This window comes from Globicephala melas, chromosome 10 (genome assembly GCF_963455315.2).
Source record: "Globicephala melas chromosome 10, mGloMel1.2, whole genome shotgun sequence".
Taxonomy (NCBI): domain Eukaryota; kingdom Metazoa; phylum Chordata; class Mammalia; order Artiodactyla; family Delphinidae; genus Globicephala; species Globicephala melas.
The window spans coordinates 46,947,381-46,974,105 of record NC_083323.1 but is presented as its reverse complement, the minus strand read 5'-3'; the positions used below and the strand labels follow the sequence as shown (position 1 = coordinate 46,974,105).

The window sequence follows — 26,725 nt, the reverse complement described above, 5'->3', positions numbered from 1 at the left end:
AAATAGCAATAAAATATTATTTAGGAATATAATGGTAAATGTTTAAAAAGCTCAAAAAGTTGAGAGTGGTTGCTTCTGAGGAGAGGAATTAATGTGGTTGGTGAATTATGTTTTCCATTATTAGTATTACTGAGCCCAAGCTCGCGCTGCTTGCTGCACAACAGGCCAATAAATCTGCGGGCGAGTTGTTGGGGCAGGAAATAATGACTTTAATCGCAAAGCTAGCGGACCTTGAAAGGGGTGGGCGTGGGGGGGGGGTCCCCTGCGACGTCAACCAATGGCTGAGCGGGACTGCTACCAGTGGCTCTCTAACAGCCACGTGCCTGCCCCACCTCTATTACATTAGTATACAACACTTTAAACTCTGTACATGTAGTACTTTAAAGCAACCTTTTTTAAAGGTTAAATATAAGAAAAAAATTAAACGTGCGAGAAAAAACTCCGTTGCTATGGCAACACCCACAGCGCAGCGTCCCTCCCACCTTGGTGAGTTCTACTCCAAACCTCCGGGCCTCACGCAAAATATCCAACCCTTCCCTTCCTGGTCCCCAGCGGGTGCCTCCAAAGGGAGCGGAGCGCCAGCCGAGGCCCCGCCCCTCCAGCGGGACGCGCAGCTTTCCCGAACCGCTGGGCTCCCCTCAAACGCTGTGCCCTCCCTTCCCCCAAGGGCGGTGCCAGGGCGAGCGGCGCGCCGGCCGGGGCTCCGCCCCCTGCGGCAGAGCGTGTGGCGTCACTTCCGGTCTCTCTTACTTCCGGCCTCTCTTTCCTTCGGCCTGGGGCGCGAGCTGGTGAGGAGTTGTGTGTGCTGAACTCCTCGGAACCATGGTGAGTCTGGCCCTGTAGGCCCTTGCCCAGGGCCTGCCGTCCTCGGCCGTACTCGGCCGTCCCCCGCCGTCTGCTCCCTTATCTGTATCCCAGCGCCGCGGGCTCCCTGTGTCTGTCCCCGGGCCCGCCGCACGTGGCGCAGGCCGCGGCGTGTGGCCTGCGCCGGGCCCACAGGGGAGGCATGGGCCTGAAGGCCAGCACCTTGTTGTGACTCGGCCTCTCCACAGCCCCAGAACCTCGAGGCTCGGAGCTCACCCCAAGCGAAGAAATTTCTAGTGCACCGGGCGGGTCGGCGAGACGGGCTTCCCCCTCCCTCTCGGGGCGGGGCCTGGAGCGGCCAGAGGGCGAAGATGGCAGCGAGGCCGCAGCGTCCCCTCGTCCTCCTGGCGGTCGTTGTCGCGCGAGTGGCCTACCACCCCTGCCTGCCTTATCCTTAGTTTAAAATCATCTTTGCCATCTTTGGTCTCGCCATACTTACAGTCGATCTCTTTGGGGTAGAATTTTTATTCCTGAAGCGCTTAGAGATCCAAAATGCAATGTCACCTAAGTTCCTCCTTCCGCTTTAAATAAATGACTGCTCCGATGATGGAGAGCTTCATTTGTTTAAAAAAGTACCCTGTGCTGTAAATTAATTTTCTCTTAGGTATCTACTTGTAAGTCTAGTGGAAGGCATCTAAGTGTATGTGTTAAAGAATACTGGTATTCAAACTGAGTCTTGGTTTTCTTTTTTAGGCGTCCCTTTCCCTTGCACCTGTTAATATCTTCAAGGCTGGAGCTGATGAAGAGAGAGCAGAGACAGCTCGTCTGGTAAGACTTTATCTCATTCTTATAAAGATACAGTAGTTTTTTGGGTTTTTTAAAATTTTTAAGACTGTGAAGTTGATTTTGACCATCTCTGATGTTTATTCCAGTCTTCTTTTGTTGGTGCCATTGCTATTGGAGACTTGGTAAAGAGCACGTTGGGACCCAAGGGCATGGTAAGAAAAACAGGCAATTTAAATTTTTTAATGTTGTTTTAGAGCCGTTAGAGATATAAAAACTTCTTTTGGATGCTTTGTTGTCTTTAAAACTTAACTGTTAATTGTAAAAGTTAAGATATGGATATATACTCCTTACTGAAAATCAGAACAGAACCCATATGGCTAAAGTCCCCTTCGATCACTATCCCCAGTGCCACTCACCTCCCCAGTGACAAACACTGTTACCATTTGGATATAAGTCTAACCAATGTCTTTATTTTTATGTAGATGTACAGGTATTTTATGTATTATAAGATATTATTTTATGTATTCTCCCTGTAATAGATAACATTGTTTTGTTACGTGATAGATATTATTTGTATGTACTTTTGCTGTAGCTTGGCTTTTTTAATTCCTTTCAGTATAAATAGATATACTGCCTCCTCTCACTGTCAAATAGTATTCTGTATCTTGCTTCTTTTATAGTTTGTATTTATTACTGTATTGTGAGGGACCCTTAGTTTGCGTTCATTGCTTTTGCTATTACAGTATCGGAACAGCCTTGTTCATGTCTCTCTGTTCTTCTGCTGTCTTTAGGGGTAGACAAAGGTTAGGACACCAAGGTTTGCTTTTGGGGGGAGTGTATGCAATGAAAAAATTTAAATGTATTCTGCCAAATAACTATCCAGAGTATTTACACATTAGCAATATATGAGAGTACTGATGAATCTGTGCGTTCTTCCAGATGTACTTATATCTTAACTTGAACCAAATATGTTCCTTTTAGGACAAAATTCTGTTAAGCAGTGGACGAGATGCTTCTCTTATGGTAACCAATGATGGTGCAACTATTTTAAAAAACATTGGTGTGGACAATCCAGCTGCTAAAGTTTTAGTTGGTGAGTCTGAGGATGACATTTTGTTAACATTTGGAAACAATTTTAAATAGGCTGTGTTGACTGTCCTTTCTATTCATTGATTATTTACTTTTTAATTGATTATTATCGTTATTAAAATGCAAGCTTCTCGATGTGGTATATATACACAATGGAATATTTCTCAGCCATAAAAAAGAATGAAATAATGCCATTTTCAGCAACATGGATGGACCTAGAGATTATCGTACAAAGTGAAGTAAGTCAGAGAAAGACAAATACCACATACTATCACTTATATGTGGAATCAAATATGACACAAATGAACCTGTCTATGAAACAGGAACAGACTCACATACAGAACAGACTTGTGGTTGCCAAGGGTGGAGGGGGAGGGATGGATTGGGAGTTTGGGATTAGCAGATGCAAACTATTATATATAGAATGGATAAACAACAAGGTCCTACTGTGTAGCATAGAGAATTATATTCAGTATTCTGTGTTAAACCATAATGGAAAAGAATATGAAAAAGAATATATTTATGTGTACAACTGAACCACTTTGCTGTACAGCAAAAATTAGCACAGCATTGTAAGTCAGTTATACTTCAGTAAAATTTTTTTTTAAATACAGTCTTCTGGAGTGCCATGTACTTACTGATGGTAAAACTACTGTATTTCGGGCTGAAAAGTTCAAAGAATTTGTCAGGTGAGGAAACCTAGATAAGTGAGGTTTAGATTGGTAGTGGATATATTTGGAGAATTAGGTAAGCTACCAAGAAGTAATTTAAAAAGCAGAATCAAATGTAAGTGAGTTAATAACTAGCTTTTTTTCCCCCCAAGATATGTCAAGGGTTCAAGACGATGAAGTTGGTGATGGCACTACCTCTGTTACTGTTTTAGCAGCAGAATTACTAAGGGTAAGAATATCTGAGCAACTTCAACTTCGTCTTATTGGGGGTTTTTTGCTACTGTGGTTTTGAGTATCAGAAGTAATCAACTTCTTACTGCAGATTTAGTATTCATGCTTGTCTTCCACTGTTTATTAATAGGAAGCAGAATCTTTAATTGCAAAAAAGATTCATCCACAGACCATTATTGCGGGTTGGAGAGAAGCCACAAAGGCGGCAAGACAGGCTCTGTTGAATTCTGCAGTCGATCATGGGTCGGTATACCAAAACACTACTGTTTCAAACATTTAATGTTTAAATGTTCTTTTCGAAATACAGTCAATGCAGGAAGTCTAGAGAGCAGTGAAAAGCATACACAAACATGATTCTATTGGCTCATCCTGCCTCAATAAAACCCAGAAAAACCCCACCTTACCCCCCAGAGGTAGTAACTAAAGATAAAGTTTGGGTTTCCAGGGGTTTTTTTGCACGTATAATCACAATAAATAGTATCATTGTATAGAGGGTTTTTTAGCCTCTTTAACCTAGTTGAATAACTAGAAAAGTTTCGAGGTGTCATTGTTCTCTGTAATATTAGTTTTAGTAGAGGTATGCATTTGATTTTGTGACTGCTGTAATTCATCTATCTATAATTGGAGATTTGTGTTTCAACAGTTTTTAGCTTTATAGTGTTGTGACAGACTTGCTATTTTAAAAAGTAAGTATAATTGCTGTGTCCAAAGATATGTATGTATTTAAAGGCAATTTTATTTACCTTACAAGTAGTGCTCTAGAAAAAATTCATTAATTTACAGTCCCACTAGCTGTATAACAATGCCTCGTTTCCCATGTTCTTGAAATTTTTGTTTGCTTGTGTTTCTCTTTTGGTAGTTTGCCAGCTTGGTGGGGAAAATAGTATCCTTTAATTTGTATTTCTTGATTACTGATAAGGTTTAATTTTTTTCATGGGACTTAGAGCCCTGACTGGTTGAGGTGAAAGTCTATTGACAAAAAAGTATCTGGATAGATTTTGAAAAGTAAAACAGGGTTGATAACTTCAGAGAAGCATTTTAAGAACCGGCCTGAGTTTTTTTGTTTGTTTTTTGTTTTGTTTTGCTTTTTTAGTTCTGACGAAGTTAAATTCCGTCAAGATTTAATGAACATTGCTGGAACAACATTATCCTCAAAACTTCTTACTCATCACAAAGACCACTTTACGAAGTTAGCTGTGGAAGCCGTTCTCAGACTGAAAGGCTCTGGTAATCTGGAGGCAATTCATGTCATCAAGAAGCTAGGAGGAAGTATGGTAGATTCCTATTTAGATGAAGGTATGTACATATTGAATACGGGAAAGGAAGCCTTGACCAGTTGTTGAAAGCTAAGTACTGAGTGAATCCACTTTTAGTTAGTCCGGACTAGTGACACTTTGCAAAGCCAGAAAACTTATCTTTAAGGACACAAATCATATTGCAACCATTTTTGTCATCTTAATTCATTTGTTATATTGACAGTGTGCTTGATCTTCTCAAACTATCCCAGCATTTCTTTTGATAATCTCTAGGTTTTACTTTATACCATGAAGTAAGTTAGTCTCTAATAAAGAGAAGTAGTTGGTTTTGTTTTTGTTTTTTTGTTCTGTTTTGTTTTGTTTTGTTTTTGCGGCACACGGGCCTCTCACTGTTGTGGCCTCTCCCGTTGCGGAGCACAGGCTCCGGACTTCCAGGCTCAGTGGCCATGGCTCACGGGCCCAGCCGCTCCACGGCATGTGGGATCTTCCCGGACCGGGGCACGAACCCGTGTTCCCTGCATCGGCAGGTGGACTCTCAACCACTGCGCCACCAGGGAAGCTCCGAGTAGTTTGTTTGTTTTTTTTTTTTTTACTAGAAGTCAGCTATTGTCAAATGGCACTTTTTCCAGGATTACATGTATTCTCTAGGAAGGATTTGGGTAGGTCATACCAATTAGTTGGCAGGTGTTGAGAATATAGTTTCTGGTGTTCTTGAAGAGTGATAAATGAGTTAGCAGCTGCAATTTCCTTAATAATAGTATGTTTTGTTCTTAGAGTGTGGATTTTTCAAAGCGTCTCACAGTGTATTCACAAAACAAACGGTAGAAAGTGTAGGCATTCTATTCTACAGAGAAGGAAAAAATGGGGTAAATTGTGCTTTACAGTTTCTGCTCTACCAGTTCGTGATTTGGAGCTGGGTTTTGTTGCAAAAATGCATGTTGTTTGTCTCTGTTTCACAGGAGTAACAATTCTGAAAATATTCTTGATTGAATTTATATGTAAGGGCTGTATAGCATTTCTAAAAGACTAATTTGATAAAGCAGATTACCTTAAAAGATTTATTAACACAGCCTTGAAATATTTAATACAATACTATCCTTATATTGTAGGCTTTCTGTTGGATAAAAAAATTGGAGTAAATCAACCAAAGCGAATTGAAAATGCTAAAATTCTTATTGCAAATACTGGTATGGATACAGACAAAATTAAGGTACGTTAAACTACATTTCTTGGAATTCTAATTGCTAGCTGCTGTAAACTTGGGCTGGTAATCAGTTGCACTAATAAAAACCCTTATAGGGTTTATATACGTTTGAATATATATTTATTCTTATATAGTTTCTTAGTTTCTGATTTTATATATATAAATATATGTTTATATTGTACACATGCATACACACATGCACACATAGTTTTTGGTGTATTTACATTAAAAAGTTTAAATATGCTATGAAACTTGCGAGTAAGGAAAGTGATGCTATTTTTTATGATTTCCTTTGTCTTAGATATTTGGTTCCCGGGTAAGAGTTGATTCTACAGCAAAAGTTGCCGAAATAGAACATGCAGAAAAGGAAAAAATGAAGGAGAAAGTTGAACGTATTCTTAAGCATGGGATAAATTGCTTTATTAACAGGTCTGTGTATGCTTGTGCTGACAATATTTATAACAATCCAAGAAAGGATTGTTTTCTGCAAAGATTTAGGAAAATTCTTTTATATTGAATTTAGTTATTTAGGAAGTGTTTTTTTCCAATGTAAATAAAATTGTACAGCAAGGCATTTGCCTTACAATGATTTTAGTGAAAATGTATGTTAATATACTTTATTAAACCTTTTTGTGTCAACAATAACAGTTTTCTGTTTTGGCAGTTACATTATTAGTTTGGGCTGTAGTATACCTGTATTTGGAAGAGAGATTTAATTCCACATTAAATGATGGGGGTTTGAAGTAGGAAAAAGCTAATGGTAGCATAAGAATAAAACAAGGATGAAGAGGTGAAAGGTATTAAGGGTTTTAGGGCTTATCTTTAATTTGTGTGAAGAAAATATGTGTAAACCTTCCCCATGTATTCTTAATATTCAGTATCTAAGGTTTTTATGGATTATTATTTTTTTTATGGATTATTTTGAATGGAGAAAAATACCAAGAGAAACAGGGCATTTCAGTGAAAAGGCAGTAGTTAACTTTGAGAGAGATTTACCATTTGATGGAAAATAATTGTTTTAAGCCAAATGTATGTGGGCTTTTAGAAGTTAGTTACTAGGGACTTCCCTGGTACAGTGGTTGGGAATCCGCCTGCCAATGCAGGGAACAGGGGTTTGAGCCCTGGTCTGGGAAGATCCCACATGCGGCGGAGCAGCTAAGCCCGTGTGGCACAACTACTGAGCCTGCACTCTAGAGCCCACGACCCACAACTACTGAGCCCACGCGCCTAGAGCCCATGCTCCGCAACAAAAGAAGGCACCACAATGAGAAGCCTGTGCACCGCAATGAAGAGTAGCTGCTGCTCGCCGCAACTAGAGAAAGCCTGCGTGCAGCAACAAGACCCAACGCAGCCAAAAATAAATTAAATAAATAAATTAAAAAAAGAAAAAAAGCTAGTTTCTAAACTTCTGTGAGATCTATGATTCTGATAAGGCACATTTTGCTTAGCAGTGCTTTATACTAGTTATGAAATTTTTTTCTTTGGCTTTTTTTAAGTTACAAACTTTTAAACAGATGTCCTTTTTACTCCTGTTGTATGAGTAACATTTGCTCATTTTGGGACGTTTGAAAGTATAAAGAAGGAACAGAATTCTCCCAGAAATTCTTTTATTAAATTGATTCGTGGTGTGTGTGTATGTTGTTTCAATTCTTCATTTAGTTGTGATCATATGGTATAAACTTTTATAACATGCTTTTTTAACCTAACAGTATATATATTTTACTTAAAATTACAAATTTTTCATAATTGATAAGTTGAGATTTACACAAATACTCTCTTCACAGACATTGGAATGTTTTCTACATAAAAATTCTTACATATATCTTCATTTAATTAATATCTGAATTTTCTTGCTGTAGATTCTCAGGAGTAGAATCAAAGCATATAAACACAGATAAGAGTTTTGTTTTGGTTTTTGGTTTTTTACTAAATTTATTTTTTTAATTTACTTATTTTTGGCTGCGTTGGGTCTTGTTGCTGCGCGCGGGCTTTATGTAGTTGCGGCGAGCGGGGGCTACTCTCCGTTGCGGTGCGCGGGCTTCTCATTGTGGTGGCTTCTCTTGTGGAGCACAGGCTCTAGGCGTGCAGGCTTCAGTAGTTGTGGCTTGTGGGCTCTAGAGCACAGGCTCACCAGTTGTGGCACATGGGCTTAGTTGTTCTGCGGCATGTCGGATCGTCCTGGACCAGGGCTTGAACCCGTGTCCCCTGCATTGGCAGGCGGATTCTTAACCACTGAGCCACCAGGGGAGCCCATAGATACGGCTTTTGATGCACTACTGCTAAATTGCTTTTCAGAATTATTGGTTCATTTTATACTGTCAATGGCAATATAATAAAACAATACCCATTTTCAGTACTAACATGGATGCACTAGTATAATTTATAAAGTATTACACAATAATAAGTAAGAAATGTTATCTTGTTCTAATTTGCATTTCTTTGATTACTGGTGAGATAAAAATATTTTCATGTCTTTTAGTCTAATGTATTTTATCTTGTGAAGTAACCACTTTGAACAATATTTTTTTATATTTTATTTATAGGCAATTAATTTATAATTATCCTGAACAGCTCTTTGGTGCTGCTGGTGTTATGGCTATTGAGCATGCAGATTTTGCAGGTGTGGAACGCCTCGCTCTTGTCACAGGTATGGGAAAAAGGCATTAATTTCTAACATAATAATTACTCTTGGATTTACTGAGTGTTAGTGTATTTAACTCATTGCTAAGAGAACAAAGAGATTCAAGGATCCTAGAATCTAAAGTTATTCTGAAATCTGACATACTTTTTGATATCTTTACATTATTTTTATTTATTTATTTATTTTTTTGCGGTACGCGCGCCTCTCACTGCTGTGGCCTCTCCCGTTGCAGAGCACAGGCTCCGGACGCGCAGGCTCAGCGGCCACGGCTCACGGGCCCAGCCGCTCCGCAGCATGTGGGATCTTCCCGGACCGGGGCACGAACCCGTGTCCCCTGCATCGGCAGGCGGACTCTCAACCACTGTGCCACCAGGGAAGCCCTACATTATTTTTAATATACCAAGTTAAATGCCAGCTTTGCCATAGGTGTAGGTTTATTTTTGCCGTTTTTTTTTTTTTTTTTGCGGTCCGCGGGCCTCTGACTGTTGTGGCCTCTCCCGTTGCGGAGCACAGTCTCCAGACGCTCGGGCCCAGCGGCCGTGGCTCACGGGCCCAGCCACTCTGCGACATGTGGAATCTTCCCGGACCGGGGCACGAACCCGCGTCCCCTGCAATGGCAGGCGGACTGTCAACCACTGTGCCACCAGGGTAGCCCCTGTGTTGTTTTAAAGATACTGTCTTTTCTCACAAACCCACAGGACCACTGTTCTAAACATAGTCTAAATAAACTGAAGCTTAAAAAAAGGAGTCTTTTTTTTGTTTTTTGTTTCTTTTGGCTGTGTCGGGTCTTAGTTGCGGTATGCTGGATCTTTGTTGCGGCACGCGGGCTTCTCTTCATTAATGGAGTGCAGTTTAGTTGATCCGCAGCATGTGGGATCTTAGTTCCCCGACCACGGAACGAGCCCACGTCCCCTGTGTTGAAAGGCGGATTCTTAACCACTGAACCACCAAGGAAGTCCCAAAAAAAGGAGTCTTAAGTCTTAACCTAGTTTATTCATTTAATTTTAGTGCTAAGTGAGTAGTTGAATGCTTTGTGCCCTGTGTGATAGTGCAGTTGGAATAGTAACCTTTATTGAACATTTAACTATATGCCAGACAGTGGGTCAAATACTTAAGCATTACTTCTGTTAATTTTTAAAAATTTATGAAAGTAATAAACGTTGAATAAGTGTGAAACATTCCAGCAACGTATGATGAAAAGTAGTTTACTCCAGTATCCTTCAGTAGAGGTATATGAGTTTTATAATCCCAGTATAGACTAGGAAGTGTGTCTACAGGTATGTGTACATCAAAGAGACATAGAGTGCAGCTGTTCACTTAAATTTGTTCTAGTAATGGTTTTTAAAGTAACCTCTATAAACAGCCCTTGAAAACTAAGTATAACAGTCTTTATCCTCTAACTTTCAGGCACTTGAAAATGAATGAATAGGCTGGAAAGTTGGCTTGCTATCTGGCAGTGAGAATTAAGGAGAGTGGGGTTTTAGACGTAAAGCCACTAGGAACATCAGATTCAGTTCAGAACTGCTCTGTGTATTAGAAGAAATTAAATTATACTAAGTAGATGGTAGGATTGGTCTCATTTCAAAATAACTTCTTAAGCCATTTTTAATAATTTGAGAAGTATAGTGTTCTGACCTAAAAAGAGACATTTTACTTTCATTAATTATTTGGAAGTGGGTTTACCTGATTTAAAAGTTATTACATACTTGATGCTTAAGGTAATAAAACTTATGATGCTCATGTTTACTTAATTCTTCCCTTAATGCAACAGAATTAAAGACATGACATAAGAACTGTGAATGATACAGCACATTCATGGGATAAGTTGATAACATAAGGACTTGATAACATGAAATTGCCACATACACTCAGGAGAAAATTAACTGCACCAAGCACACCAAACTGTATGGCTGTGAAGTAGACTCCATGGTGGCTCCCATCCTTAGTAACATCTGTTGTCAGGATGTGTGAAATTGCTTCTTGCAAATGTCTAGAAATATTTTGTAAGCAGATGCACATGAATGAGTATAGGATAAGTGAAAATTCTCATAAGCCAAATTGGTCTCATTTGGGGGATATGATGTCCCGAACATCTATTCTGTCTCACATCTAGATACAAAGCAGTCTCAGGAATTTGCCAACCACAAGTAAGAAGAGCTTCAGCTATACAGATTATGAGTATAAATTAGTGGAGTTGGGAAGACCAGAGTCCCTTTTATAAATTAATTGTAAAATAGAAATAAAGCATCAGTTATTCAGCAGATTTATCAGTAAGGTGTAGGGAAAGGGGTTGGTTGATGATTGAGGGAATCTATTAAAAGAGAGAGTAATGAACTAGAGAAAAGGATTTAATTTTATTTATATATTTTTTGGCCAAGCCGCGTGGCATAAGTTACCCAATCAGGGATTGAACCCATACCCCCTGCAGTGGAATTGCAGAGTCTTAACCACTGGACTGCCAGGGAAGTCTGAGAAAAGGATTTTAAAATTGAAACCTAACTTTTGCTTAATTAAGAACCAGGAAAGGAAGTGTTTATAGCATGGAAGATGGAGGGAAAATAGGAATAAAAATAATACCTAAGGAATAAAATGAATTTAGTGTTGTTTTTTTTTTTTTTTTTTTTGCGGTACGCGGGCCTCTCACTGTTGTGGCCTCTCCCTTTGCGGAGCACAGGCTCTGGACGTGCAGGCCCAGCGGCCATGGCTCAGGGGCCTAGCCGCTCCATGGCATGTGGGATCTTCCCGGACCAGGGCACGAACCCATGTCCCCTGCATCGGCAGGCAGACTCTCAACCACTGCGCCACCAGGGAAGCCCGAATTTAGTTTTTTGACTTCTCCTTAAGGTTGCTCTGGGAAATCCTCAGTATACATTTCCCCTTTTTTCTAGGCCCAAGTGCTCACTATTTTAAGCAGTTCTTAGCGTCAGTACATCTGTTGATATAATAAGATTAGTTAAATATTTTCATGTTTTGTTTCGGGATATTGGATCATAAGAGTACTGGTCTCCTATATTGAATTCAGAAGAGAATCTGAATTTAAATTCAGGCTTAAAGGTAAATGTCAGCATCTCAATTGAGGTGGTATTATTACACAGTGTGTCTGTCCATATAGGTCTGAAGCCAGATTGCTTGTATTTGAATTTCAGCTTCATATTTGTTCAAACTATGTAACCTTGGATAAGAAACTAAACATTTCTTTGCCTCAGTTTTACCACTTCTAAATGGGGTGATGATAAATGAAGCCTGTCTTATTAGGGTTGTTGTGAAGATTAAATAATTAGTTTGTATGAATTGCTTCAGAGTGCTTGGTGTATAGTAAGCAGTCAACTTAAATATTGTGTTTTCTGTTCATTACTGCTTGTTAGAAAACAAATTTTAAACCTGTTATGCATTTAATTAATGTATATTTTTGTTCATAGGTGGTGAAATTGCATCTACCTTTGACCACCCAGAACTAGTGAAGCTTGGAAGTTGCAAACTTATTGAGGAAGTCATGATTGGAGAAGACAAACTGATTCACTTTTCTGGGGTAGCCCTTGGTGAGGGATTATGTAGATCCTGGTTTAGGTTCCTAAATCTTTAGTAGGCTCTTTTGAAGTGAAAGAAACAATTACTCGTTACTATAGTTACTAGAATGTATGTCTTAGTTCCTGAGAAATTCTAATTTCAATCTCTTGAGGGCAGCCTCATGTTAACTTTGTGAACAGTACATATTCAATATAGTTGTTTTAGATAGCTTAGAACTGTTAGGAATGTGGATTGTTAGCAAAGAGAAGGTAGCAATGGAAGACATGTCAGCTTTCAAAACCGAGTATAACCTATATAAGTAATAGAAGACAAACTTTTATGTGTTATAACTAAGTGTTCACTATGACATAAGAATATTATTATTTTTTTAACTTTAGGTGAGGCTTGCACCATTGTTCTGCGTGGTGCCACTCAACAAATTTTAGATGAAGCAGAAAGATCTCTGCATGATGCTCTTTGTGTTCTTGCCCAAACTGTGAAAGATTCTAGAACAGTTTATGGAGGAGGTAAGCATTTGAAAAATATTGAACATATTTTATTTCTTGAAGTGTAGTAGTGGCTTTGGCTTTAATGTTTCTTATAGGAACTTCATATTGTTTTTGCACTTAATAGTTAATGCTTAATATATCTTAAGGGAAGTCTAATTTAGTGTCTGGGAGACAGCTAAGCATAATGATATGTTCTTGGATTTTTAATCTGTAGGCTGTTCTGAGATGCTGATGGCTCATGCTGTGACACAGCTTGCAAGTAGAACACCAGGCAAAGAAGCCGTTGCAATGGAGTCTTATGCTAAAGCACTGAGAATGGTAAGTTAATGAAAAAGAGAGCCTTGAATTTAAATTTTGTAGGCATTGATGGTTTTTAAATGAATCCATTCTTCTCTCTTGGGCAGAAAATACTTAACTTTCTTGGCTTTAAGAATTGGTTCACACTGCTTAAATTTGATTTTGGAGTTTATCCTCTTTATGAGCAGTAATTAAAAGGAAGCAGGTTTTACGTTGTCTCTAAATGTATAATTTTAGAAAGCTTTTCTTATAGTTAGTAAATTAATTTTCTTTTAGTAGAATAGTTACCATGTCTTCTTCACTTCGTAGTTGCCAACTATCATAGCTGACAATGCAGGCTATGACAGTGCAGATCTGGTGGCACAGCTTCGAGCAGCCCATAGTGAAGGCAATACAACTGCTGGACTGGGTAAGAAATTAATTGGGACCATGTGGTCGTTTTTTTTTTTTTTTTTGGCTGCGTTGGGTCTGTGTTGCTGTGCGTGGGCTTACTCTAGTTGCAGAAAGTGAGGGCTACCTTTTGTTGATGTGCACAGGCTTCTCTTGTTGCAGAGCACAGGCTTAGGCACATGGGCTCAGTAGTTATGGCACACAGGCTTAGTTGCTCTGTGACATGTGGGATCTTCCTGGACCAGGGCTCGAACCCGTGTCCGCTGCGTTGGCAGGTGGATTCTTCACCACTGCGCCACCAGGGAAGCTCCTGTGGTAGTTGTTCAGAGTAACTCTTGACCAGGTTCTTTTTTTTTTATTTTTTAAAAATGATGAATTCTCATAACCATATAAAAGATTCCTGTGACCTTTGCCTTTATAGCCGTTATACATTCTAGAAAAATGTTTAACTTCATAATCTCTACACTGTCAAAATTTTATTATTCTCTAAGGGGGGGGTGTAACATTAGTTAGAAGATTTTTAACTTGTTATGTAATGACCGTAGGATTTAAGTATATAAAAACAGTACTTACGTTCTCAAATGAGTGTAAACGTTACTGTATCTCTTATAATCAGTATTAACTCCTAATCTCACAGTAAACTTATTCTGAGACATTCTTTTTTTTTTATTGCGGTACGCGGGCCTCACTGCTGTGGCCTCTCCCGTTGCGGAGCACAGGCTCCAGACGCGCAGGCTCAGCGGCCATGGCTCACAGGCCCAGCCGCTCCACGGCATGTGGGATCCTCCTGGACCAGGGCAAGAACCCGTGTCCCCGGCATCAGCAGGTGGACTCTCAAGCACTGTGCCACCAGGGAAGCCCTATTCTGAGACATTCTTGAGAGTAGATCTCTGTTACATAACATAAAAATGGCCAAAAAGAGGACTTAATTCAGATTGGAAAATTTCCCAGCAAAATGTCTAGGACATATAAAAGGAACAATTTTAGAGGGTAGATAGTCTTGCCACTGGACAAGAGAGAGGTTAAGGAATAATCTGTCAGAAAATGAAGGGGCATTCTAATAAGAAAAGTAGATGACTTCTAAATTCTCTTCCAGTTCTTAAGGATCCATGGTGTGTTCATTGATGAGCAAATTTTCTGCAGTTTTATTTGTAGATAGAGAAAGATGGGTGATACAGTGTTGTGTATAAATTTTTCATTATTTGACATAGTTACTCTCCATTGATACAGATGATCAGTAGTTGACCTTCCAGTTTTCTAAAAGGCTTTCCTTGAGTGATAGTCTGATGCGAATGCTCTAACTAAATTGAGTAGTTAGTTGTAATCTTATTTTTTATAAGTCAGGATTAATTTTGTGACATCATTAGATATGTTTTGTAACATCATTAGATATGTTAAGATTAGTTGTTTATTTAGTAAATACTTTCCAGATATGAAGGAAGGTACCATTGGAGATATGGCAATGCTGGGTATAACAGAAAGTTTCCAAGTGAAGCGACAAGTTCTTTTAAGTGCAGCTGAAGCAGCAGAGGTGATTCTACGTGTGGACAACATCATCAAGGCAGCACCAAGGTATCGTAACACTTTAAAGAACATTTCTTAGGAAAAATTAACATGGAAACAAAAAATAGGTATATTTTTGATAATTGTAGTTGATGGGAAGTGGAGCCATTTTGTTTAGATAACAGTATTTTGCAAGGTATTTAAAATATGTAATCACACAACTCTTAGATTTAAGCCAGAAAAGCTTAGGTGGGGAGAAGGGTGTGGGTAACACAGGGTAGCCCTCAAGATTGAAAGGGCACATAAAGAGCCAGGCTTGGGAAGGTCAAAAACCAGAGAACTTGGGGGTGGGCGTGTAGTAGTAAGAACTGATGTCTGTTTACCAGGATGAGTTGGGTTCAGTCATTTTCTGTCTTGGGTACACTTTTTCTTATATACATTCTTAAGCACATAATATGCAGAGTTCCCTACATGTTCCTATTCCAGCAGCATTTTTTTTTTCTTTTTTCTTTTGGCCGTGCCGTGTGGCATGCGGGATCTTAGTTCCTTGAGGCTTTGCCCTCTGCAGTGGAAGCGTGGAGTCTTAACCGCTGGACCGCCAGGGAAGTCCCTCCAGCAGCTTTTCTGAGATGAAAATTCTTTTAAAAACTCATTCACACAAAAATGATTGGCCAGAGAAATCTTAACATTTGAAGATTCAGTTAATAATTTTAATTAATTAAATTAACTACTAATTGCTAATTAGTAGTTACGAAAACCATTTATTTTACCTGTTAGTGGAAGTTCAGGGAGAGGGAAGGGGATGGTGGCTTGGACCAGTAGATAGAGGTGAAGGTGGTGAGAAGGGATTGATAATAGATGTATTTTTGAAGGTAGAGCCGGCAGAATTTGATGATGGGTTGGATATAAGGTCTGTGATGAAAGGGATTGGATAATTCAAGGGTGTTTGGGGCGGGGGGAGTGTCTTATAAGGTTTTTATTCAGAGCGCCTTAATAATTGCCACATTTCTCCAATACGTTAAACACACTTCCATTTCTTCAAGGGTAGAAAGAAAAAAAGAACAATTCTAAATAAATTTCATCAGAAAAATCTGAATTGTGGTTTTTTTTTTTGCGGTACGCGGGCCTCTCACTGTCATGGCCTCTCCCGTTGCGGAGCACAGGCTCCGGACGCGTAGGCTCAGCGGCCATGGCTCACGGGCCCAGCCACTCCACGGCATGTGGGATCTTCCCGGACCGGGGCACGAACCTGTGTCCCCTGCATCGGCAGGTGGACTCTCAACCACTGCGCCACCAGGGAAGCCCTGAATTGTGTTTTAACATGACAGTATTAAACATTTTTAGTTCAGGAATAAAACATGGAAATTCCCAGCAAACAAAACAACAGTTACAAACAAAAAAAAAAAGAAAAAAGAGTACTGGGGCCCGTAATTCAAGTTTTTTGTTGAGAAAAATAAGAGTTTCTCTTAGGTGGAGGAAGGCTTTGGGAGGGAAGATGGGGGTTTTCCGTTTTTGGACATTTGAGATGTCTGTTGAGAAAGCAGTTAGTTGGATAGTTGAGTCTGTAGTTCAGGGGAGAAGTTTGAGCTGTAGTTATAAATTTAGGAGTTGTCAGCCTGTACGTGTTATATAAGGCCATGAGACTGATTGAGTCCCCAAGAGAGTGAACGTAGCTAAAGAAGGGAAAGGGTTTTTTTTAGGACTGAGTGCTTGAGAATTCCAGTAATAGGTTTGGGAAGATTCAGAGCAACCATCAAGGGTCACTAAGAAGGATTGTGAAGTATAGGTAATTATTAAACTGGATGATGGATACATGAGGATTCATTATACAACCTCTACTTTTATACATACTTTTGAAATTTCCCTTAATACAAAATGCTAAGGGAGCGGGGTGCCACTGAGATAGGAGGAAAACCAAGGGAATGTGTGTCCCAGAAGCCAAATTAAGGAAGTATTTGGGGAGGAGGAGTGGTCAACTGCCAAGATGATGCAAATAGGTCGAGTAAGATAAGGACTGAAAATTGATCCTAAAAATTCGATTTAGCAACAGAGGTCGGTGGTAGTCTTAACGAGCAGTTTTAGTGGAATAGAGGGGGCAGAAGTCTGAAGTAAATTCGATAGAGGCTGGGAAAAGAGGAGTTGGAGGAAATGTGCGTAGACTGCTTCTTCGGGGAGTGTATTGTGAATGGGAGTCGAGAAGTGGGATAGTAGCTAGAGGAGGTATGGGTCATTACTGTGACAATTCAGTGTGTGTAAGTGGGAGCAGTTTCATAGATAGGAATGATCGATGCAGAAGAGGCGTGCAGTCCACCAGCAGCTGCTGGATCTGGAGAACAGAGGAGGACAGGAGGGAAGTAGGAATGTTATTAGGGAAGTATGCCCTAAGTGGACTAAGTTCTTTGTGCAGAATCCTGCAGCACTCCTTTCACTGGCTCTCTTCTATGAATGGCAACTATCCTCTTACTATTAAAGGAAGGAAAGAGTAGAAAATAATGATTTGGATGTGGAGAGAAAGGCTAAAACGCTATTCAAATCTACTGTCGTGAGTGGAAAGGACTGGGCTGAAAAATCTAGATTCTCTGCTCCTGGTATTGGGAGGATAGGGTAATAAGGAGCACTCATACTTTGAAATGGAAAAATAGTGAGAGAAGGAAAAACTGACACAGTTTTCCTGGAAGCAGTGCCGCCAAAGGTGGTTAAATACAGTTACAGTGTCTGATGTCTTCTAGCAGAATGATAGCAAAAGGAAACTGAGTTCTATAAGTAAAATTTTCTGACTTGGGAGCAAGGTCACATAGCTGCACCCGCCCTCAGAAATCTTTGTTATACCTTAGTGCCTTCAACCACATTTGAAATATAAACTATAGTACCTCGTTTGATCTGATATCACTGTTTTCAAAGTTTAAGTGTCTCTTTTAAATATATTAGAAATTTGCGTAATTCGCAGTAAAGAGACATGAGTAATTTTGTTTAACTCAGCCTCCCCAAATGTACTGGGCTATGCACTTCTTTTCAAACTCATTATTAACCTCCAGGGAATTAATTTTTCAGATCAGTGCTTTGTGACAGCTGCTTGATAACTTCTTCTATATTGACATTCTTGGGTCATACTCCTATAAGCTACCGAGGTTGGAAGGTTTATACTGTATGATCCCAGTATGCTGTACTCTCTGGATCTGTTTTTATGCCTTTTCTTCTTCTCAAGTGTTGTGCTTGCCTCTGGAAGCAGTGTTTCCACAGTCATTAAGTAAAAAATTTCGCTAGTATCCCTACCACGTCCCCTTCCTGATTCACTATGTATGGTCACCAGAAAATAAAAGTTTTAACATCACAGATGTGAGAGGTACTGTTGGCATACTTTAGTGAATTACCTAACCCCATCACCACCTTATCTATTGGCATTTGTTTTTGTTCATTTAGAATAGTGATCCAGAGGTTTTAATGTAGAAACCCCAAAACCTTGTCATTTTACAACTTCTGATTGAGAGAACCATCTTTGACTAATTTAGTAAAATTAACTAACATATTGGTTAAAAACATGAATTAACCATTTTCTGGAGAATACATATTTGGTAAGTAGGTTGTTTGGATAAGAAGCTGAGAACTGCTGAATACCTACAGGCCTTCACATTCCACAGATTTTTCCTGTCCTCTTACTAATACAATAATTAAGGGATGTTAATTGTGAGGTAGAAACATTCTGTTTATACATTTAAAATTGGTTTTAGTAAAAGTAGGATTATAGCTGTGTTTGTATTTAATATAGACCTTTGGTTACAATCATGCTTTTCATTGTCACCGTTGCCTTTGTTTTCTTAACTGTACGTTTTATGATTCTTGCAGGAAACGTGTCCCTGATCACCTCCCCTGTTAAGCATTCCCATATGCTCTTGAGCTCTGGAGCAGTTCATAGTAAAGTTGTGTTTGAAAGACCTTGACCTCCTGAAAGAAGACTATAGAATTGAAGTTTACCTGTGGCTGTTATATCCTTAAGATTTGGACATTTAACTGACCTTCTATTTTAACATGGGTCTAATTTATTTGCTATTTCATTTTCCATAAGATTCAGTTGATTTAAGAGTTCATTTCTCATACTGTGCATCAAAATAAAAATTTGAACAGTTACCTAGTTCTTACTTGACTTTAGTGATTTGTATCCCGTTTTAACTCTGCTTAATGGGAGTGAATGATTATAGTTTCAGTGTAGAGTTTCCAGCTTAACTAATGATTGATGTTACACATTTTTGAAAAAAATTACCCTGATTAATGTAAGTCCAAGTGAGATGTGATAAACTTACATTAATCTTTTTTTTTTTTTTGCGGTACGTGGGCCTCTCACTGTCATGGCCTCTCCCGCCGCGGAGCACAGGCTCCGGACGCGCAGGCTCAGCGGCCATGGCTGACGGGCCCAGCCACTCCGCAGCATGTGGGATCTTCCCAGACTGGGGCACGAACCCGTGTCCCCTGCATCGGCGGGCGGACTCTCAACCACTGCGCCACCAGGGAAGCCCACATTAATCTTTTGATTCTCAATCATACATAACATTTATTAACCATTTTGTTTTGTGAAAGTACCATATACTTTAGTACCCTTCTACTTTTCTATAGTCTAAGTACTGTCTCTTACATAGGAAAAAATTTATGGTGGCTTCTGTTACTTCAAGGTGAAAGATACTTTAAATGTTGGTAGCTACAAGCTGCTTCAGGCACCTCTTTTTATAGGGTATGGATATAGTTAGACGTAAGCATTGTTGTTTGTTGTTTTGTTAGGGTTTCTTGTTTTTGTTTTTGGCAAATGGATCCTAGATAGAGTGTAAGTATGTGCCGAGTTTGATGGTTTAAATGTGAATTTAGATTTGGAGGTTATTGATTTGTCAGTATACAGCAGAATGCACAAGAAATTAAACAAAAACCCAGCAGTAGTTTTTACTGAGTATCTCTGCTAGCATCATGGAGAGAGATTTTATTTGCACAGAGAAGTGAAAGTGTTTTCAAAGAAACACTGATAAACCAGCCTGTTCTGTTTTTGTCCAAAAGTGTATCTCAGCATTTTAATACTACTTTGTATAAGCTATGAAAACTGGAAAAATTTGTTTTCTGTTGTGATAATAGCTTATATCCTCCAACGTTCACATAAAGGAGAAACTTCTGAGCTCATCAGAGAATTATACAGATTTTTACTTTTTTCACTTTTAGAAACATAGCAGTATGTTTGCTATGTAATTTTTTAAAGTACTTTATCACACATCATAACATCAGTGTTCAGCCCACAACTCAGGTAGGTGGAACAGTTGAGCGTATCATGATCTAGAAAATGTGCAGAGGTTTCAGTGGGAGAGGTAAGTGGGTTTAAACATTTATCCTGAGGGACCAGGTAGCTTGGAGTAGGATTTTAATCTAAAGTGTATTTGGGCTCATTTTCTACAAAGGTCTTAAAAAGGATACACCAGTAAGTATTAAAGTTAATCTAAAAAGAGGTAGAAATGTGGGAGCTTAATTGTATATCCAAGAATACACCCATGCTGCTTTTCCTCTGAATTCATATCCTTTGAAGCCTTTATAGATCTTTACATCATAGGCCTAGAATATCCCGAGTTCACAAATTACAAAGTTTTTTCCATTTCAGAGATAAAGTACCAACCTAGGGCCCTCTAATTCCTGTGAGAGTTTTAAGATGGAGTTTTTTAAAACTCAGAAACAGTTATGTAAGCAGTAAGTTTTTATTTTTGCAGTAAGTTATTATTTTGTGACATAGAAATGGAGATTTTTGTAATGTACATTAACAGTTAACTGTGTAGAAATTGTCTAAGTGCTTAGAATTTTAAAATCCATTTCAGTAGCCTTCTGTCTTTCTTTGAAGAAGGATAATATGTGTGCTGGTTTTTCTTTTACTCTCCTCAAGTCAGAATCCATTCTTTGCCTGCTTGGAGGCCATGGGACTTATCCCTGCTAACTGCCTCACAGCTCCCTGTGGACTGGTTTCCTGTGGTTTAATTCAGGAGGCACTGGTAGGATTTGGGGAGAGGGAATTGGTATTTTCTTCCTGGTTTTGCTCTTTGTCTCTGGAATTGGCTGCATCCCTGTGAGACCTACCAGTATAGCTCTCTGGGCAAGCCCTCTTTTCATGACTCAGCTCTTACTGCATTTTGGTAACATTTCTGTTCCCACTTTCACTCAGCCTTATGGGTGGGGCTGGCGGCTGCTGTGACTCATGCCAAATACAATCACTTGTATTACCCTGATCTTTCTCCCCTTAATTCTGTTTAGTAACAGTTCCTTTGTGAAAAGTCTCTTTGTAAATCGTTTGAGGTGAATGCATTTTCTTGTCAGGACCGTGACTCATAGAAGTCAATAGGATACTTTGTATGAAATTCTTTTCCGAAGTCTGCCTTGTCTTGTACCTACTCTGGTGTTTTAGAGTATTACTAGAGCAGAAATGTAAAGAGGACTTAACCTTTTTTTAATCATAGTATTATTGTAGAACGTTGTTGATTCCCAATATGAATAAAGAGTAAAGATTTTAAAATTCTGAGTGGTACATAACACCTCTTTCAAAGAGGTATTGAAAAGACTATATGAATAAATCTACACAAGACCCTGAGGATAGTGCCTGACCTACAGTAGTGCTCCGTAAGTGTCAGTGTGTCCCCCTGTCCTGTGGCCTCGGTGCAGGATAAAATCTCCAAAATTCAGGGCTTCCCTGGTGGCGCAGTGGTTGGGGGTCCGCCTGCCAATGCGGGGGACGCAGGTTCGTGCCCCGGTCTGGGGTGATTCCACATGCCGCGGAGCGGCTGGGCCCGTGAGCCGTGGCCGCTGAGCCTGCGCGTCTGGAGCCTGTGCTCCGCAACGGGAGAGGCCACAACAGTGAGAGGCCCCCGTATCGCAAAAAAAAAAAAAAATCTCCAAAATTCAAGTAATGTGGTCGAATTATACCAGCCACTGGGGATTCAAAGATAAATATCACCTGTTTCGTGTTCTCAGAAGTGGACAGTCCAGAAAGGGGGAAAAGCATGTAAACTTGTTTTTTAATGGCATTAATATTCTTTCTAAGATAGAGTACAAGGTGTATCTTTTTTGTTACAGTGGCAAAGGCAGTAAATTATCTAGCAGACACACACCCGTGTCTTCAGTCTCATGTCTCTTGCCCTCATGACACGAATGGGTTTAGTGCCAAGGAATAGTCTCACATTTTCATGTACTTTGGTGATTTTGCAAATTCTAGCATAACAGGCAGAGGGCAAAGTATATTCGTTTAGATGTTTAAAAAAATGAATCCTTGGTAATCTTATCTGTGTTTTCCTGTATATGTAAACCAGAAGTGTTTGACCACTTTGCAGTTATATTTCTTATATTCAAGACTGGAGATAATATTGAAAATTCTACTGAGAAAAAGCTTTTTTTGTTTAATTGCTACTTACATTTTTTTCCTTCAAACAAGGAGTTATACTGATTGTACGGTAAATATAAGTATTGTACGGTAAATATAATTATTGTACTGCCATGGTATAACACTTAGTAAAAGAACATGTTAAGTAAACATTAGCCATCACCTGCCAATCACTGTTCCATGCACTTCATACACAGTAATTTGTTTAAACCTAACGGGGCCCTGAGAGACAGAAACTGTTACCACCTTACTGATGAGAAAACTGAGGCACACAGGTAGGTAACTGACCAGTAAATATACAAAGGTAGAATGTGATCTCAGGTAGTTTGAAGCGTCATGCTCTTAACCATCGTAGTACACTGCCTCCAGGTTACTGTGTGTAAGATATGGGCTTTTAGTTAAAGTTGAGTAGTTGATTTTTAGAGTACAAGCTGACTTTTCAAGTGTGAAATTGCAAACTTAGTATTGTTTTAGGACAAAAACCTTGGGAATGTCCTTAGAATCCACGGTAAAGATTTTAGTTGGCATCATTCATTTTTTTTTATATATATATATAACTCCTTTAGATTATTGGAGCACTTTTTTATTATTTTTGGCTGTGTTGGGTCTTCGTTTCTGTGCGAGGGCTTTCTCTAGTTGCGGCAAGCAGGGTCCACTTTTCATTGCGGTGCGCAGGCCTCTCACTGTCGCAGTCCCCCGTTGCGGACCACAGGCTCCAGACGCGCACGCTCAGTAGCTGTGGCTCACGGGTCTAGTTGCTCCGCAGCATGTGGGATCCTCCCAGACCAGGGCTCGAACCAGTGTCCCCTGCATTGGCAGGAAGATTCTCAACCACTGGGCCACCAGGGAAGCCCCGGCATCATTCATATTTGTGGAAGCTAAAATCCTACATAAACTTCTGGAAGAGATTTTCCTCTGATGCACTTTGGGTTTCAGAACTTTTAAAAGTAAAAATGTTGGGGATTCCCTGGTGGTCCAGTGGTTAAGACTCGGCGCTATCACTGCCATGGCCCGGGTTCAATCCCTGGTTGGGGAACTAAGATTTTCGCAGGTCGTGTGGTGCACCAAATAAAAGAAGTTAACTTTTGGTGCTTCAGCATTTTTCCCTTTTTAAGTTTATAATTACGTTAGAATTTCAAGAAAACATCAGAGGGTTATGGAAATGTAAATATGCACTTTCGTAGTCAATTTATAAAATTGATTGAAATCCTATAGTGAAAACTTGGACAGCAAAATTCATGGTGAACACTTAACCATGTTGTTTAAGAAGTGTTTATTTGTTGTGTATTGATTATTTTAGAACAAAACAGTTTAATTTTGTGTCAGAATGTTTATAATTTGATATCTGTTTCAGACTAGTTAGCTCATTAGATGAAAATTCTGTAGGTCAATAGCTACAGCTTATGGCTTCCTTGGAAAAGGTGGGCCCCGTAATCTTAGGAGGGGGAAGAGAGGGTCAAAAGAAAATCATAGCCATTGTGAAGGATGAGCTGTGATTCAGCTCAGGAGGCAGTCTTGTTGGCAGAAAGTTTCTAGTATCAACTGAGTATAGTGTAATTGCAGTCATTAGGAGTGAGTAAATAGACTGAATCCTAGCTGTCTAATAGAAATCTGGACTCATTATTAAAGGAGTTAAGTATTTGACAATTTAGTGATTAAAAGGACCCTTTAGCAGTCTGATCAATGGGTTGTAGATACTCTACAGACTGGGAGGTGGTGACAGGAAGAGATTATGTGAAACCATGAAACTTTTTCTTCCTCAGGTTTAGCAAGAAATAATTGTGGTAGGAAAACATGAAAATAGTCTGCTGTATAATGTCATTTTAGAACCAAACTTTGCTGGGTTAAGATGCTTTTATGGCAAAAGTACTTTTTAAAAGCTAAATTCAGTATGTTTTAGTTAAGATGACACTTTTGTGTCCTTGACTACTGAAAGGGTTCAAGAACATAAAGGATTGTGTTATTAAACTACCCACTGACAGCAGTTTGTTTAAAATTGATGTATTCATGGGGAGAAGAAAAGGTCATGATTAACATCCTTCAGAGAAATAGCGGCCTGACTACCTAGGTTTATACACCGACCATCAAAAGATTTTATCTACAAAAATCAAACCAGAGCAAGGGCAGAGATACTGAGGCTGAAGAGGCAGACACTTCCTATATATACCACAACCTGCAATTCCAATTTCCAAATGGTTGTTGCAAGCGAACAGATTTCTCACCTACAACTTTTAACCTAATATGATTCTGGAAATGCCCTGCATGGCAAGAGATTCAATTCAATTCTGGTTCATTATGTGAGTAAACAGGAGGGCTCTGCTCCACAGAGGCAGCCATTCACAACGAGGCTTGATTTTGATGTGACCTCACTGCCAAGGAGAGATTCTGTTTTCTAGATGACTTTCAGCATTGCCCGTGACAATCTACAGGTGGGTCAAGGAAAATGAGCGAAATCAGCATGAACCACTGTCAAGTTTTAAAGTGGCAGCTGGATTCCACCAGGGGGCATTCCCAGCCGGGGTGTCTTCTCAGCAGCCACTAAATTTCAGGGGAAAAGCTTCATCTTGAGCCTTTGCAACAACGAAGAGTCTGAATCGGACTGACTAGGTAGACATGTCATTTTTAAGTGGCCTGAATCGGTAATGTCTTCTTACCATTATGGTCATTCATAGTAAGAAAATACATCCTGCAAAGGGGTGGAGACAGGCCCCCTGAACTTTTAGATGAGCTCTGTAACAAATACCTTGTTTGAGGGGCTCATTGGCCTCATGACCAGCCACTCCTGGAGACTGGAGGAGGCCAAAGGGTCCCAGCCTTTCTTGCTCTTAAGTGTTTCAAAATACCTGCTCAGAGGGTGATTTTCTTGCAAAGAAGTTGTCATGCCACCTATAGCACACAATTTCTTCTGGGAGAGATGTTGGCCTTGAGTATTTTCTTCTTGGTGTGAGGTAGGCATTTCATTTGACTATTCCATTTTCCACTGGCAGAGCTGCCCCACCTGTCCTGCAGCAGTCCTTTGCATTCTAATGGAGAGGTCTCCAGAAGATGCTGGAGTTGGGTCCTTGGCATTGAACTACACCTGAAGCTTCTCAGGAGTTGCTAGGCGGAAGTAGAGGAGGCAGGGCAGGCACTTGTGCCTCCTGGCTTTCCTGCCTGGCCAGTGCGTAGCGCCTGGCTTTTCTGGGGTCAGGCTCTGGGGTCTCCTCCGCCCATCTTCCCACGCGACGCACCCCTTTGGCCACCTTGGGCGCATTCCTGCAAGGATTGTGGTCATAGATGACCAGCTTCAGGCTTGACAGGTGGGCCAGGCTGGGGAAGTAGCGGATGCTGTTCCAGTCCACATCGATCACCTCCAGGGAAGGCATGTGAAGCAGCACAGGGGGGAAGTCTGTCAGCAGGTTGCCTGAGAGCCAGATGGTCCTCAGCTCCCGGAGGCGCCGGAGCCGGCCTGGCAGCAGACGCAGGGCGTTGGAGCCAGCATGCAGAGTCTTAAGGAGACTGAGCTCACACACCACATCTGGCAGCTGGGTGAGGTAATTGGCCTCGACCCACAGGGTCTGGAGATTCTGGAGCAGGCTCAGCTCACCGGGGAGGTCGCAGAGTTTGTTGTTGCCCAGGTAGAGGATGCAGAGCTGTTTCAAGGTACATACTACCTGGGGCAGAGCCTTGAAGTTGTTGAAATCCAGAGCCAGGATCTGCAGATTTTGCAGCTGCCCCAGCTCCGGAGGCAGGCTGTTGAGGCGATTGTCACTCAGGTAGAGCTTGGCCAGCTGCTGGAAGGAGCACACGTGCACGGGGAAGCAACGGAGCATGTTCCCGCTCAGGTCCACTGTCTTGTCCAGCGGCATCTCCTGGAGGTCTCTGACCATGTAGTTCTGGCAGCGGTCAGCCGGGACGAAGGCCGCGAGGGCCCTGATGGTGTTCCCCATGGCAAGCCGCAGCCCGCCGACCCTGGGGCTGCTGCCTCTGCCCTGAGGCCTGTCCTCCCCTCTCTTTATAACCTGGGGATTGCGTGACAGAAGCCAGTCACTGCAACAGAGAGAAGTGCTCCTGATAGCAACTTGAGTGTTGGGTGACAGGCAGGGTCCTGGAGGCGGGGTCTCACATACTTGCTTTCAGTCACCTAAGCCCCAGTCCTCTTTATCTACATTTTTTTGTTTGTTTGTTTCAAACGGAAAATAGCTTCACTGTTTTTTCTAATGATAAAACGTTGAGACATTACATAAAGGTGGAAAAGAAGAAAGTGAGAACAACCATAGTTACACCCACCAGGGATAAACACTGTAAACGTTTTATTTAACAGATGTCCTCCAGCCTTTTGCTACACATAATCAATTTGTTTAAAAAAAACATACACTGTTTAGGAGTCTTGTTTTTTATCAGAACATATGGACATATTTTTATGTTTGCAGGTATCCATGCAATTATTTTAAACACCTGCAAAGCATTC

General features: G+C 40.4%; 2 protein-coding genes across 2 annotated transcripts; one reads left to right on the top strand and one right to left on the bottom strand.

Moving 5' to 3' along the window:
* The first annotated feature begins 712 nt into the window (after positions 1-712).
* CCT2 (chaperonin containing TCP1 subunit 2) lies at positions 713-19,017 on the top strand. Its single transcript, XM_030866307.2, has 16 exons — positions 713-825; positions 1,558-1,632; positions 1,737-1,802; positions 2,572-2,683; positions 3,503-3,579; positions 3,712-3,824; positions 4,675-4,877; positions 5,947-6,047; positions 6,343-6,470; positions 8,585-8,688; positions 12,102-12,221; positions 12,588-12,716; positions 12,913-13,016; positions 13,305-13,404; positions 14,816-14,957; positions 18,732-19,017. The coding sequence occupies exons 1-16, from the start codon at positions 823-825 to the stop codon at positions 18,760-18,762; spliced, it is 1,608 nt and encodes a 535-aa protein (XP_030722167.1). The 5' UTR covers positions 713-822; the 3' UTR covers positions 18,763-19,017.
* Positions 19,018-25,364: 6,347 nt separating this feature from the next.
* On the bottom strand, positions 25,365-26,204 carry LRRC10 (leucine rich repeat containing 10). The gene has a single exon (XM_030866303.2). It carries the CDS (start codon positions 26,202-26,204, stop codon positions 25,365-25,367), a length of 840 nt encoding a protein of 279 aa, XP_030722163.1.
* Positions 26,205-26,725: the final 521 nt, after the last annotated feature.

Bases quoted from the DNA above. Each gene is read 5' to 3' on its own strand.
- CCT2 (XM_030866307.2), top strand. The intron at 1,633-1,736 runs GTAAGACTTTAT...TGTTTATTCCAG, and splicing joins GAGCAGAGACAGCTCGTCTG to TCTTCTTTTGTTGGTGCCAT. The intron at 13,405-14,815 runs GTAAGAAATTAA...AATACTTTCCAG, and splicing joins CAATACAACTGCTGGACTGG to ATATGAAGGAAGGTACCATT.
- LRRC10 (XM_030866303.2), bottom strand. From the start codon at position 26,204: ATGGGGAACACCATCAGGGCCCTCGCGGCCTTCGTCCCGGCTGACCGC.